Here is a 12,027-nt window from a genome sequence, read left to right as displayed (position 1 = left end):
CCTGCATTTCCCAAAACGGCAATAGACTGGCACCAGAATGAAGTAGCTCGTAGCTCTGCCAGTTACCTGTCAAACAAAGCTGTTTCTCCTCCTTCTCTTGTTCCATTGTCTTCTCTCTCTCTCCTGTTACTCCAGAAGTCGCCACTACATTGTAAATGTGTAGGTAAGAAGAAAATGGTTAAGTTTAAGAGGAAAAACTCTTTTAATTGTATATTTGTAATTGTAAATTAAAATTATACCAAACTTCTTGGTATTGGCTCTGCCGATGTTTTTGTATGCAATCCCTAGCATGTCATCCAACAGCTAAAGGTGACACCTACTTATTAATGGTTTATACATAATTAGACCTTTTGTGGAAACACTTAAACAAGAAAGACCATATTTTATACGTTAATGAAGCAACAAATGCTAATTTTGAATGCGTGGGAGGATATGTAGCTCCGTCCGGAAAACCATTTCCTTGTTTAATGATTTTTACAGCATGTCTATAAAAGGTATTAATTATAAAAAATATTATTTTGGAAAGAAGATAATTTAGGTGGAGGAGAAGGTTTTGCTAAACCTTGTACATGGTGAATTATCCAACAGTTCCAGAATATTCTGATATCTGAATATCATAGCTCACTACTTGTATTTCCTATGCTTTTAACTGGCTTTCTTTCTTTCTTTTTCTTCTATCATCCTAGAGCTTGAAGACTTTGAGTATATTTAATTGACAGAAGAGTCAGACCAAACTGATAACGGATGCAAAATTAATCTATGGGTTTTTTTGGTTGCAAGATGTGATGGTTATTGGCTTAACTGGCTTTAAATGGGAATTATGGATTATCTCTGACCATATTTATTAGACTTGAGGGCTAGCTAGTATTTCAGAGGTCAGCAGAATTCCTTCACATGATCACATGGAATTAAGTCAGTTTAAAACAATTCAGGAAATCACCTTGCATGCTGTCATGAATTTGTGGCACTTTTCACAAGGAATCACATGACTTCAGAGAGTTCATGAAGTGTCGTAAGACTCACCAGATCCCACCAATTTCTAAATGAAGTTCTGTGTGCACCCTTTGTTTTTCTGCATATTTACATCATCAGCCCGTCCAATGCCTCATTTTCAGAAGCAATATATTGTTGGATGTTAATTGGATCAAATAGTGTTCCTGTCCAATGTTATTTCTGCCCTCTTTCCCCTTTCAGAAGTGCACCATTTAAAATGACAAACCAATCTCCCAAACAGAAATAATCCAGATTCATGTCCCACAATTTCTAGATAGGAATGAATGGATGTTTTCTAACATAGTATCAAGCTGTATGGAAGGCTGAGATAGTGTTAAACACGAAAATGCTTCATTGCAATGTATACATAGCTCAGTCTCTTTACATTTTGAAGGGTAAAAACCTGGTTAATTGTTGAATAAAGAAAATCCTGTCAGAGTGCTCAACATGGGTGTGAATAGATTGTATTCTATTCTATCCTATTTGGAATTGTTTAGGACTGGAGAAGTCAGATTTGTGTAACACGAAGAGTCGTTGGTTTTTTGACAAGTTTTATTGGTTCCCCTCCCCCAATACACACCCACATATTTTTTAAAATAGAGTATTGACCATATCATATTATATATAATTCATCATATCCAAATATATTTTACTTAGTTACAGTTTCTGCCAAAGTGCACTTTTTCCATATTTGTTAATCAAATCTTAACATAAGCTGGCTGAAATGTATTCACTTCAGTTGCAAGCAATAAGGTTGGTGTTAGGTTGGTTGAAGAATTCAATTGTTATTGCTCTGTCTAGCTCATTTGCAAGAAATATTACCTTCTTCAGTATCCTGTTGAATTTGATTTGCCTCCAGACTGTTCCCATATTTTTGTATTCCAAATATTTGCACCACCAGACACAGGATGAAAATTAAATGGCATTAAAATCTACATACTCATTTTCACTGCAATGTGCATATAACTGCATAGACTTTCCATTCTTTGATTTCCATCCAATTTAAATTCTGGTTCCTAAGTCAGTGAGTGACACAAGAGGAATGTACAGTATATACAAAGGAGTCTTCTTATCTGAATTGAGTCCAGAAATTCTAGAGGAAACTCAACATCACTGCCTTGTGAGATCTTTTTAACTTCCCAATGTTGTTCATGTTTTGTTTTGTTTTGTTTTGTAAATGTGTTATAAAACCAAAAATGAACATGTTTTTAAAAAGTAGAAACATTCTTTGGAGTGGGATTTGGAAGGAAAGAAGGAAGGAAGGAAGGAAGGAAGGAAGGAAGGAAGGAAGGAAGGAAGGAAGGAAGGAAGGAGCGAGCATTTTTCTGGCTATATACAGCGCTTCAGATTAAATAGCCAAGGACATATGTGACAGAAAAACATATAGTTGGCCTTTTATACATATGCAGGTACTTTATGCTTCCATTTATTCATTTTATTGCTGGTATATATTGCTTATATTGCACTTTCCCTCCAAATGCTGAAGTCAAGAAGATCTCTCTTCATTTTATCTCCACAACAAGAATCATGCGAGGAAAGGTGTGCTAGGAAAGAATGGCCCAAAGTTTTCCACGGAAGCTTTCCACATCTGAAAAGGAGTTTGAACCCCAATTCTCACCCAAACCTTAACCATGATATCCCACTGGTTCCCCTTCTCCTTGAACAAATATCTTGAATGTCAGTGACTACAACCACAACACATGAAAGCTGAAGTCAGACCATGGATAGTAGCATATTTGATCAATGATTCACTGGTTGATTTTATGTTCATCTCCCTGATGTGAAATTCTATCTTAGTGTTGTGGGTTGGCCTGCTGAACATTGGAAGGTGAATGACACACCCGGTCCTCTATCTATCTTTTCATGGTGTGGCTCCACAGACAGAGCAGATATAGTGCTCTCAACTTACGATGTCATCCATTCAAGCCTTGAAACTTGGCGTGGTGTCACAAACTATTTATCTGTGCAGAAGAACGGAGGTAAAAGGGAAAGAGCTTTTTTTTTTTTTTGGGAAGAGAAAATAGAATGCTTTAATTAGCAGGAGTTTAACAAATTTGTAAGAAAGATAACTCTGGCTACAAAATTTAAATATCCAAGGAAGAAATATTAGAATGTTTCAAAGGTGACTAGGGCTGTACTTAGAATTGGATGAGTTGCTGTAGGGGACAGAAACACCATTCAAGCATATGCAACTTGGATTTTCCATTTGTTCCCTAGTTTGGGGAAGGAATTGGATTATTTTTGAGTTTTTTTCCCCTGATTTGGCTATCTTGAGGCTCTTATTTCAGCTTTATGTGTTGCCGTTTCAAGTAGTAGGAAATGATTTGTGTATTACAAACTATTAGCCTTTTAATAGGCTAAGAAGACCTGATGGCAATAGTGGGTTGCCCCCGGTTTGGACCGGTTCGTAAGAACCGGTAGTAATACTGGTGGGAGGCTCCGCCCACCGATCCGGATGTGGTCAGGAAGCTTCTATGCATGTGCGCGGTCCCGTTGCGAACTGGTAGTAAAGGTAAGTGGAACCCACCCCTGCCTGATGGATCTGGGCTAGGATAGAAGCGAGCCTGGCAAATATAAGAGCATGAAGCGGCCAAGGGTATGTTGCAATATTGTGTTTGGTATATGTGGTGCTATCGTGGGGTTGTTTTTTATTTATTTATTTATTTAATACTATGGCAGCTGCTTAGTGTTATCTTGTGTAAGATAGATAGTCATGTCAGTTCCTAAAATAAGTAAAAATAAATAAATGTTTGCAGCACAATTGGAAGGGAATCGAGTACCTAAAAAGAAAAGACATTGAGTCACATATAACCTAAATCAGGGGCTCTGCACCCTGGTTTATTCAAAATAATAATGTGGCTCACATATGTATTCTACCTTTCATTCAAGAAATTCAAGGGAGAAGTGAAAGGAAGAGATTATTTTGATGCAGTTGGGAATCAAGTATTTGACATAATAGTGAAAAAAGTGTATTGTTAAATTGAATCCATTTTTTCTCATATTTGCTTGTACTCTTCGACAGGAATATAGGAGTCGCATTTTTGTTTTGCTGCTATATATCAAAGCCATCTTCTCTTGGGTCTTTACTCTTCATGGGTTGTATATTATCACTTCCCAGGTGAACCCTATCTTTTTTCTCAATTTGGTCTTACTCTTGTCCTTTCCACTTTTTGTTGTGTCTATCAAAGAAATCTGTTGTGGATCCCTTCTTCCTGTCCATATTTTTCGTCAAGCATGTACTTTATGACAGATACAAGTGTAAACATAATTATAAATACATGAAAAGGATACGAATAAAAGAAAACATTAGGACAGGGACGGTAGGCACGCTGGTGCGCTTATGCATGAAGAAGAAACACTTTTTCCACACAGATTATGTTTTGACTTCTTATCAGAAGGGACTCTCTTGGAGAAATCATCCCTGCATTCATATGTGTTATAATCCAAATTGGTAGTGTTGACTAATGGTCTGCTTTTGCCATCCGAGTGATCTTATTAACCATGATGTGCATTTAAAAGACAAGCCCTATTCCCAAGCCACCTCCTTTCCATCTCGCATAATTGGAAGACTTCCCTGAGTACATTAGGATTCGCTTCTTCTGGTTGTATTTCAACCACTGCTTCTGTAGATCCCCAATTTTGCAGACAGAAGGAATACACTGATCCAGATCAGTGGCATAAAGATAATTTGGAATATACTGTATGTGACTATGGCTCAAATAATCAAAATTCAATGAATGATTAAATCAAATGATTTTTTTTCCCACTGGGATTGTGCTGGATCCCAGAAAAAGATGCCGTTTCTTGAAGCAGTTGTCAACAGATGCTTTTATGTATGCTCTGAATCATCTTTTCCTGCTGAATCTGGATCACTGCACCACCCAAACATGTCATCTTTGGCTAGGGAGGCTACTTGCTATGATGTGAGAGAAAGCTTGCAAAATTCATTGGGCTTCTGGATGTTTCCTATGCATTTCTTTGAATTCCTGGGCAAAAAGTACCAGAAGTCCAAAAAAGAAATATCTGATAAAAATATGTAATTAATAATAATAATCACAATAGAGCTTGGTGATTTTCTAGCCCAATCCCCTGCTCAAGCAGGGGAATCCCCTGTACCTGTGATGGCGAACGTATGGCATGCGTGCCACAGGTGGCACACGGACCCATATCTGTGTGCACGCAAGCATTGCCTTAGCTCAGCTCCAGCGCGCATGTGCGCACCAGCCAGCTGATTTTTGGGCCTTCTGGGCCCACCAGAAGTCGGGAAATGGGCCATTTCCGTTCTCCGGAGGATCTCTGGGGGGTGGGGAAGGCCATTTTCACCCTCCCCAGGCTCCAAGAATGTGTCTGGAGCCTGGGGAGAGCGAAAAACGGGCCTACCGGGCCTTCCAGGCCCACTAGTAACCTTTTTGCCATTGTGTGTCAAAAGCGGAGGGGAGCGCAGGTGTGTGTGTGTCACGCACGCATGCACAGGGGGAACACTCAATTATGGGTGTGGGCACGCGTGCATGCAAACCCCCCATGCTCCCCCAGCTTTCGGCATGCAATGGCAAAAAGGTTAGCCATCACTGCCCTATACGATTTCAGACAGATGGGTGTCCAGTCCTTTCTTCAAAACATCCAGTGGAGAAGCACCTACTACTTCTGAAGGCAAGCTGTTACTGTTGTTATTGTGATCAAAATCCATAGAAGAGAATATTAGTAGCTCAGGGTTGAACTGTGGGGTCTTTGGTGCTCTCTGAGCTTGTTGTTTTCTTGCAGACGTTTCATTACCAAATTGGGTAACATCATCAATCCTAGTAGGATGGAGTGGGATTTGATGGTATGGTCAGAATATAGTTCAGAGTCTAAATACATTGACCCCCTTTTTTCTTCTTTTCCCACAGAATAAATACCACATGAGTTTAGATAGAACAGTGGCAACCTGTCGGTTCCCGTACCCGTTATTAGATGACAACTTTATATTTAAGAAGGATTCTCAATACTATGCGCACTTCTATAGGGATCTGGCATGATGGATCCATTATATGCCATGTAAAATAAACTAAGATGAGCCAAAGTAATCATCTTTGCAAGAAAGGAAGAGTGAAATAACATTGCCTGGCTGTAGACTATGTTGAAGGAATACGAATATCTTCTCCCATCTTTCCTGTGAGAAAAAGGACTTGGAAGATGAAACTCCAACTGAGCAGATGACAATTGCAATATATCAAAACAGGTAGTATGCAACTTAGTAACATGAATATGCGAAGAGATATTTATCTACACTTATTTCTAAATACTGCAGTTGAAAAAGGCCTGATCCAGATAAAAGACAACATGACTTTCCCACATTAGGAAATCACTAGGAAAATGACTTTTGAAAGACAGCACTGGAATCACAGAAGACAAAAGAGATTTCTAATGCTGCTGTTTTCTATCTTCTAAAACCTATTTCTCTTTTTCAGGGCTAAACTGTTCATAAACTGCGTTGTATGCCAATAGGGACTGGTTATATCAATGAAAAGACCATTACAAGTCATATTCTAAGTGACCAACATTATGTGAGAGAAGTTTTTTTTTTAAATTTGATTTATATGCCGCCCTTCTCCGGAGACTCAGGGCGGCTTACAATGCGTTAAGCAATAGCCTTCATACTTTTGTATATTTTATACAAAGTCAGCTTATTGCCCCCACACACTGGGTCCTCATTTCACCTACCTTAGAAAGGATGGAAGGCTGAGTCAACCTTGAGCCTTGGAGAGATTCGAACCAGCAGAAATTGCAGGCAGCTGTGTTAATAACAGGGTGCGTAGACCACTGTACTATCAAGGCTCTTTATAGTACCTGTTTCCATGCTAGCTTTCCCACATTATGAAATTCCTTTCCTTAATTGTTTTAGAGTGCAACTGACTATTGTTCTGGAGCAAGTCTTATTGAAAAGTTGGTTGCACAGATAAATATGAAAAGTACTGGAGCTAACATTGCAACATGACATAGGACCTGGAGATCTCCAATTGTCTCTAGGCACCTGGTATGTTCTGGCACATCAAGTGCGTTCCAGGTCCTTTCTACAGGTAAACAACTATTCATTTAACAAATGAATTCTCAATCATCCAGGTCTCGGTTGTCCCAAAGGTGCTTTTCCAAAAAGGCAAAGCACTTTGGGGTTTTTTTCTCTGAAAACATTCTACTGGTGCATTTAGTCCGCTGCCTTGGTGGTGCAGCAGACTAAAGTGCTGTTAAGTAGCACTTAGCTGCCAGCTGCCTGCAATTACTGCGAGTTCAAATCTCACCAGGCTCAAGGTTGACTCACCTTCCATCCTTCCGAGGTAAGTAAAATGAGGACCCGGATTGTGGGGGTAATAAGCCGCTCTGAGTCTCCGGAGAAGGGCGGCATATAAATCGAACCAATAAATAAATAAATAAATAAATAAATAAATAAATAAATAAATAAATAAATAAATAAATAAATAAATAAATAAATACTTCTCCATCCAAAAAGAAAACTGAAGAAGCTTCTTGGATTTCAAACAAAACATTTTCAAACAAAAGAACCAAAAAAGCCCAGTTGCCTTTTGGGAAAGGCACCCTTGGGTCATTCATTTGGCAACTCTTCAGATGGCACTGAAAAAAGTGACTTATGACCAATCTTCACATTTACAACAGTTGCAATATTCCCATGGTCACATGATCAAAATTCAGGGGCTTGGCAACTGTGGACTCCTGGGGTCATTATCTCCATTTGTGACTTTGCAAGTGGTTTCCAACAAGCAAGCCAATGGATTCACTTAACAACTGTGTGATTGACTTAACAACTGGAATGATTCACTTAATAACTGTGGCAAAAAGGTAATAAAATCAGATGTGATTCATCTTGCTTAGTAATGGAATTTCTGATCCCAATTGTAGTCATAAATTGAGGACTACCTGTAGTAAACATTGTCATCTTACAGGATGGAGCACAGTGGCTCACCTGCTTTCTTTCACTGACCATTTAAACTTAAAACAGTGCTGAAAAGTGGACTAACAACCAGTCATTGAACTTACGACCATCACAGCCACATGAGAAAAATTCAGTGAGTACTGTGTGTGCACAAAAAATGGATTACTTCAGTAAACCAAGTTAAGCTTTGTAGCTTAAGTTAAGCTTGGTTTACCGAATGGATGGAAATTAATGGATGGAAACTAATCACGGAGAGAAGCAACCTGGAACTAAGGAGGAATTTCCTAACAGTGAGAACAATTAACCAGTGGAACAGCTTGCCTTCAGAAGTTGTGGGTGCTCCATCACTGGAGGATTTTAAGAAAAGACTGGCAAGGCACTTGTCTGGAATGATATAGGGCAGTGATGGCTAACCTTTTTGCCGTCGTGTGCCAAAAGTGGGGGGAGCGTGGTGGGGTCACAAACACGCATAGCCACATCCATAATTCTATGCGCCCTGCCCCCCCATCCCCCCGTACTCTCCTCGCTTTTGGCACGTGATGGCCTGGTGGGCCTGGTAGGCCCGTTTTTTGCTCTCCTCAGGCTCCAGAGCCTTTCTAGGAGCCTGGGGAGCGCAAAAACGGCCTCCCCCCCCCCAGAGGCCCTCTGGAGGCCAGAAACAGTGTGTTTCCTGACTTCTGGTGGGCCCAGAAGGCCTGAAAATCAACTGGCCGGTGCACGCATGCATGCCAGAGCTGAGCTGCGTGCCCACCGATATGGCTCCACGTGCCACCTGTGGCACCTGTGCCACAGGTTCACCATCATGGATATAGGGTCTCATGCTTGTGCAATGGGTTGGACTAGACCACCTATAAAGTCCCTTCCAACTCTGTTATTCTGTTAAGCTATTTATTCTAATCCAACCTGTCACTTGATTCTTGGTTAGCTCCCACCTTGTATTGATGAGCAGGTACGGAGCTACAGTCCTTTTCTGTATTTTCCTTCCCACATTCTGTTGAGTTGCAAATAATGAAAATGCCTAAGAAACATGAGCATGAATTTCCAACAGTTTTTTAATCCCAGAGCATGACAACTCTAATTTAATCAGAAGGAAGTCCCTTAATGAAGTTTGCTCTCATAAGATCTGTTTTGGTGATACCACTGGTTTACTATATATATAAAAAAGTAAAAAAATGGAAAAGTCAAGAATTGTAAAGAATAATGGTTAAAGAGAAGATTCCGATAAGAAAAGGGAAGAAAACTCTGTTTTAATAACATGCTGTACAGTTCCTTTCAAGCCAGATTTACTTATTTCAGAAATATGCTCAACACCAAGCCAGAAAACCTGAAATACCAGAATTTGTACCTCAGCTTGATGATAGGCCTGCAATTGCCACAATAAAACGCCTTCTAGGGAAGAAATTTCAGTAAATGGTGCCAAAGCGTGTGATGCAACAGTGATGCAAGGTTTTTAATGACATTTAAAGCTCTAAAATCTAGCACAGGTAAATATTTACAAAACAATGTTACACTCAGTTTAATGCGGTTTAATGTGCTTCACTTAACAACCGAGTTGCCAGTTGCCAATTGTGATTGCTAAACAAGGACTACCTATAGGGAGATATTATATCTCCTGAAGGATGTGTGTATTTATGCTAACATGGAGGTGGAAGTCATGTTCACAAATTCGTTGTGTGTCCAATCACACTTGGCCAATAAAGAATTCTATTCTATTCTATTCTATTCTATTCTATTCTATTCTATTCTATTCTATTCTATTCTATTCTATTCTATTCTATTCTATTCTATTCTACCCTACCCTACCCTACCCTACCCTACCCTACCCTACCCTACCCTACCCTACTCTATTCTATTCTATTCTATTCTATTCTATTCTATTCTATTCTATTCTATTCTATTCTATTCTATTCTATTCTATTCTTACAAGTGTTCAAAGTAGTCCATGTTGCAATCCTTGTCCCCCAACCCCCAATCCACTGGTCCATAGCCTGTTGGGAACCAGGCAGCGCAAACAGTGGACGAGCGCGTGAAGCTTTATTTGCACATGCGCAGAATTAGGTTGCATGCATAAAACCATCCCCCCCCACTTCCCTGCCGCTGCTACCTGTCTATTGACCCAAAAAGGGCTGCTGATTTAAACCAGTAATTCCAAACTTTGAGTCCTCAGATGGTGGATTACAATCAGTCCCCATCAGTCCTGCTCAACACAAGTAGGAGACAATGGGAATTGTAATGCCTGTAAACAGGGGTGGGCTTCAACATTTTTAGCAAGGGGTTGTCTGCCCAATTGTTGGGTGGGTGTGGCCATGGTGGGTGTGCCTCCAGTAGTCAGTTTCCTGAACCACGGGGGGGGGGCATTTTTGCCCTCCTGGGAATGGGCCGCGTGGGGACTCCTGGGAGGGGCAGGGCGGGCAGGGCCAGCCAGGAGTGGGATTTGGGGATTCTCCAAACTGCACAGAATCTTAGCTAGAGGTTTTCCTAAACCCCTGCAAACCCCCAGCAGCCTACCCCTGCCTGTAAACCAAGATTCTGAAGCTGATCTTGCTGCAATGTTAACTGAAAAAAACCTAGCCTTCCCAAATGGCTTGTAAAATGCTAAGGGAAGAATAAATGGGAGAGGTTCCTTTTTACACCACTTTTTAAAACAGAAGTCTTGGCTTGACTTTACATAGCTGCCTGCGTCAAGGCTATTGTTTTGATATTTATTTATTTTTTTTGTGAAGGACGTGCTGTTAAGTAGGCTAGCACTTCAAAGTGAGTTAAAGGCAACATTCCAGGTTAAGCATTTATTCTAAAAGAGCTACATGACTATAAGGATTCTGTAGAGCTCTTTAGCTGCTGTTTAGCGTCTTAGGACGAAGCTTGAAGGATTTTAGCTCTTAATATAGAGAGCCAAATATAGAGATTATTTTTAAAGGCACTAGAGTAAAAATAAAGATCCTTAGGGCTCAATCCTGTTTTTCAACCTTGGCAGCTTGAAGATGTATGGATGGACTTCAACTCCTGGAATTTTCAGAGTGGCTGGCTGGGGAATTGTAGGAATTGAAATTTTATTATTTATTATTTATTATTTATTTATTAATCAAATTTCTATACCGCCCTACTCCCGAAGGACTAAGGGCGGTGAACAGCCAAGATAAAATACAAATAATACAAATATTAAAAATCCCTTAAAATTATTAAATATTTTGGCCGAAACACAGATTAAAACACCCAATTTATAAAATCACGAATTAAAAATTTAAAAAGGAGAGTTAGGCCAGGCCAGCCTGCTGAAATAAAAAAGTTTTGAGAGCACGACGAAACGTGCGCAGGTCCGGGATCCTCCATATCTCTGGGGGGAGCTCGTTCCAGATGGTAGGTGCCTCCACAGAGAAGGCTCTCCCCCTGGGGGCCGCCAGTCGACACTGTTTGGCCGACGGCACCCTGAGAAGCCCCTCTCTATGGGAGCGTACTGGTCGGTGAGAGGCTATTGGTAGCAGAAGGCGGTCTTGTAAGTACCCTGGTCCGATGCCATGGAGCGCTCTAAAGGTGGTAACCAAAACCTTGAAGCGCACCCGGAAGACCACCGGGAGCCAGTGCAGCTTGTGCAGGAGGGGGGTCACATGGGAACGCCACGTCGCTCCCATAACCACCCGCGCGACCGCATTCTGGACCAGTTGGAGCCTCCGGGTGCTCCTCAAGGGGAGCCCCATGTAGAGAGAGAAATTCACATATCTACAGGTTGCCAAGGTTGAGAAAATAGGAAGAAGACAGTGGCAGCTGTATGGCTTTCTCCATATAGTCACCAGGAATCAAGACTAACCTGATGGTGCATGCACAAACACACACAAACACACACACACATGCTCCCAATGAGAAATAGATGGATGGAATATCCATTCCCTCTCTGAATTTCAAATCCAAATTAATCTTCTCTATTCTACTACCTTCCAGATATGCTGGGGCTGCAGCTCGGTGGAAAAGCCTGATTAGCATGTTTGGCAGGCCATGCAAATGAAAATTGCATTCTCTACAAATTGCCTAGCAGGCAGGTGAAATCACAGCTTCCTGAGTTAGTGTATCTGTCTGTGAGTCTCAGTGCTATGTATGCAAGTTGCATCTTGATT

General features: G+C 40.7%; 1 protein-coding gene across 1 annotated transcript; it reads left to right on the top strand.

Annotated features, from left to right (window-relative positions):
• Window positions 1–2,755: 2,755 nt before the first annotated feature.
• POGLUT3 (protein O-glucosyltransferase 3) lies at window positions 2,756–11,928 on the top strand (the record flags this gene model as incomplete). Its single annotated transcript, XM_087895654.1, is given in 7 exon segments — window positions 2,756–2,972; window positions 4,623–4,693; window positions 5,880–6,027; window positions 6,478–6,536; window positions 9,215–9,278; window positions 9,281–9,402; window positions 11,855–11,928. Coding segments are annotated over 6 exon segments (651 nt in total), but the record flags the coding sequence as incomplete, so codon positions are not given.
• Between the last annotated feature and the right edge of the window lie 99 nt (window positions 11,929–12,027).

The sequence above is a fragment of the Pantherophis guttatus genome, chromosome 5, assembly GCF_059756535.1.
Source record: "Pantherophis guttatus breed Tessera chromosome 5, ASM5975653v1, whole genome shotgun sequence".
Classification (NCBI taxonomy): Eukaryota; Metazoa; Chordata; class Lepidosauria; order Squamata; family Colubridae; genus Pantherophis; species Pantherophis guttatus.
Note: the sequence above shows the minus strand (reverse complement) of the source record. Positions and strands in the feature narration are given on the sequence as shown.